At 34.0% G+C, this 3,062-nt stretch overlaps 1 protein-coding gene across 1 annotated transcript; it reads right to left on the bottom strand.

The window, feature by feature from the left end:
• Nucleotides 1–1,644: 1,644 nt before the first annotated feature.
• On the bottom strand, nt 1,645–2,642 carry LOC106963110 (complement C1q-like protein 3). Its single transcript, XM_015057847.1, has 3 exons — nt 2,549–2,642; nt 2,334–2,504; nt 1,645–2,172 (listed from the first exon to the last, which is right to left on the bottom strand). The coding sequence occupies exons 1-3, from the start codon at nt 2,640–2,642 to the stop codon at nt 1,892–1,894; spliced, it is 546 nt and encodes a 181-aa protein (XP_014913333.1). The 3' UTR covers nt 1,645–1,891.
• Nucleotides 2,643–3,062: the final 420 nt, after the last annotated feature.

Below are 3,062 nucleotides of genomic sequence, written 5' to 3'. Positions count from 1 at the left end.
CCAATTTAAAGTTGCATTTGTTAGCAACTATTGCTGTCAAGTTGGGCATAACCTGGTATGGGTCTAAGGTTCACTTAGTCTCTAGTAGGTTCAGGTTGGTGTGGTTAAACTTTTCTCTGAATAAAAATCACCTGAAAAGTAAATAAGTTGTAGTCTTTCATTTAAAGATTTATTCAATAAATTTAAAATTTTATTGAAATGTCTGTTTATTTCAGAACTTAAACACTTAATGAAATACATAATATAGACTAGTTACACACAGATGGTCTGAAAGTCTTTATTTCTGTTGTGATTTTCTTCTTACAGTTACTGAAAACATTTAAACACATTTATTTGACATCTATTTGACAAAATGCAGTGTTTATTGCATATTTCATAATTGGTGACTGTGCGATGTTTTTACGAAATAACGCTCTTTGTATTGCCTTGTTGCTGAAAATATTCCATACAAATAAACTTTACTTGACTTGAGGATTCTTGAGCGACTGTAACTGTTGAACTTTTATTTTTTGATGTAGGAGGGAAATGCATGAATCCTGTGGACTGGCAGAATCTTGGGCAAAGGCAGACATACAGGAAGAAAGACTCAAGTCTAAGAAAAAGCAGAGGATGCTTCTCAACCTAAATAAGTAATTTTAAGGCCCCAAATATTTGTAAACAATTCTATAAAGTATGCATCCAGACGACTTGATGCACAACAACTCAAAATGTTGAAGTGGATATGCAAGGCCATTCAGTGCCAAAGTAACAAAATCAAAGAACAACATAAAAATCACCAAACAACATCAGACGGCATTATGCTTATTAATATGCTTATGAATGAGAGTGAGGTGCATGTGGGATGGTAACCAAAATCTATGCCAAAAGTTCTTATTTTATGAACAGTAAAATACTATTTATAGCAGTAAAAGCAATAAACAGTTTTTGCAGCGCAAATGTTGTCTGATTTCTGAATGACACACTGGTTGATATAACAGAGAAAATACTCCCATTAACAGCTGATCAGCCAAACATTGAGAATATAATCATACAGATTGGAGCTGATCTGACCAAACATAAATCAGACATTCTAAAAGATGACTTTCAATATCTTATTAGTACATTAGCTTGTATTAAAGATCGATTCCATGTACCAAGAGTGCACTGGTTCTACTGCAACTATGATATTAACTTTTATTTGCTTAAATTATTTTTTAAATCATTTTTTGAGGATTATCGGTGCTTGAAATTGGTACAACATAAATTAGAATAAAATATGAACTAAAATCACTTGACCTCTAAATTCTGCATTTCTCTGTGGTTCTGTTCTCACACCTCTTATGTTTCTGTTGTACATGTCAAAAAGAATAGATGGTTGTTACATGTGTGCAGCAAAGCGAATCAATTTGTTGAGAAGATACCCAGTCATATTCAATACATTTGGGAACTGAAAAGTTTATTTGCATTTGTTACTCAATTCAAGCCTTGATTTCCATTAGTTATGAACATTTCCTGCTTACAGCTGACGAAAACACAACAATTAAGATTAAAATATTACATCAGACCAATAAAAAAACATTTTAATACAGTAAAGTGCTCTTAATTAAAATAATGTTTGATATCTGCCTAACGGCTACTTTCAAAAGGAACATCTGGTTAGATTCTAGTTATTAAGACATGCACTAAAATTGTCTAATCAGTCATTAAAATTACCTTGAAGAAAACTCGTGATTACAATTTGTCAAAGTACATTTGCATTTCAATAAGCTTTTCCTTCATAATTTTTGTGGTTACTACAAATTTGTTGATTCTGATTTGTTCTCAACTTTTCATTAAATGTTAGCAAATGCTAATAAATCAACATTAATGAAATTATTCCATATATTGTGGCCAAAATCTGACATTTCTTTGTTTACATTTCATACACTAAGTGGTCGCTGAAAGTGGTGTGGGTTCCCCCCACCCAAACATGTGAATTTGGTGCCAGTTTGACATACACCTGTTCCTCTGGCAGCAGATGCAGGAACACGGCGTTCCCTCCATTATCAGCTTCGTCTTGTGTTGATTTGTGGTCACTCGTCATGACAACTAACTTGTTGTTGTTGTAGAGATACAGTCGTGCTTGACATTCTCCTCCGGCGTGGTAGAAAAAGCTGAAGTAATAAACACCTGCAACTGGTGCTGTGAAGATCCCTGCACAAAAATAAATAAATATCTGTCCATTATGTTAGACCCTTATCACTAGTGGGGTCGGGAGGATGAGTAAATATATAAATATTATTAGGTATATATGAGAGACTGAGAGACGAAAAGTAAGAGAGAGACAGAAAGAATGCAAGCACAGCTCTACCTACCTGTAAAGTGATTGTAGGCTTTGCCCACATTCGTTAGCACAGTATTGTAGATTATGGTTTTGTCTGTGTTGAAGGGTCCAGTGTGTCCATTTCCAGTGGCTATGGCACTGAACACCACTTTGGTTGAGTCTTGGTAGATAAATATTTTTAAAAGTAGAATAAAAAAAACAACTTTCAATTCTATGTTTTAAGTAGTTTCCTTATCAAGCAATTACCTTTTTTCTTGAGGTCAAGAATCTGGTTTTCCATCTCATTCAGTTTCTCTTTCATGGCTTTAAGCTCTTCTTTGAGGTTTTGAAGATCAGCCATCTTGATGAGTTACTGCGTCTCCAAATCTACCAGTGACTTGTTCCTCACTCCATTCATGCTGTTTGAAGACTGTTAATTTTTAACAACTACTACATAAAGGTGTAAACCATTTACTTTAGAGGTGCAGATACAATGATATAGTGTTTGATTCTGTAAAACGTATATTTGATATTGTGGATAAATTAAAAAAAATGTTATCAAGTACGCTCATGCTTTGAATGAGTTTTGCATATTTTGGATATCAAATAAAATGCTTTATATTCCTAGACTGTGTTAAACCCTTTACAAACTTATATTCTCATTATAGTTTGAAATGTTCCAGCTAAGGATGAGATGAATAACCCTGTTCGTATACCACAGTTAAATATGGAGCGATAATTGTGGCAGATCAGGATCAGCAGCCGGTCAGGGTGTCCAAGC

The sequence above is a fragment of the Poecilia latipinna genome, unplaced genomic scaffold, assembly GCF_001443285.1.
Source record: "Poecilia latipinna isolate Pla-1442-1.1 unplaced genomic scaffold, P_latipinna-1.0 Scaffold1496, whole genome shotgun sequence".
In the NCBI taxonomy this organism is placed as follows: domain Eukaryota; kingdom Metazoa; phylum Chordata; class Actinopteri; order Cyprinodontiformes; family Poeciliidae; genus Poecilia; species Poecilia latipinna.
Note: the sequence above shows the minus strand (reverse complement) of the source record. Positions and strands in the feature narration are given on the sequence as shown.

Bases quoted from the DNA above. Each gene is read 5' to 3' on its own strand.
- LOC106963110 (XM_015057847.1), bottom strand. From the start codon at position 2,642: ATGGCTGATCTTCAAAACCTCAAAGAAGAGCTTAAAGCCATGAAAGAG. The intron at 2,505-2,548 runs GTAATTGCTTGA...TAGAATTGAAAG, and splicing joins TCTTGACCTCAAGAAAAAAG to TTGTTTTTTTTATTCTACTT. The intron at 2,173-2,333 runs GTAGGTAGAGCT...ATTTTTGTGCAG, and splicing joins AGCCTACAATCACTTTACAG to GGATCTTCACAGCACCAGTT.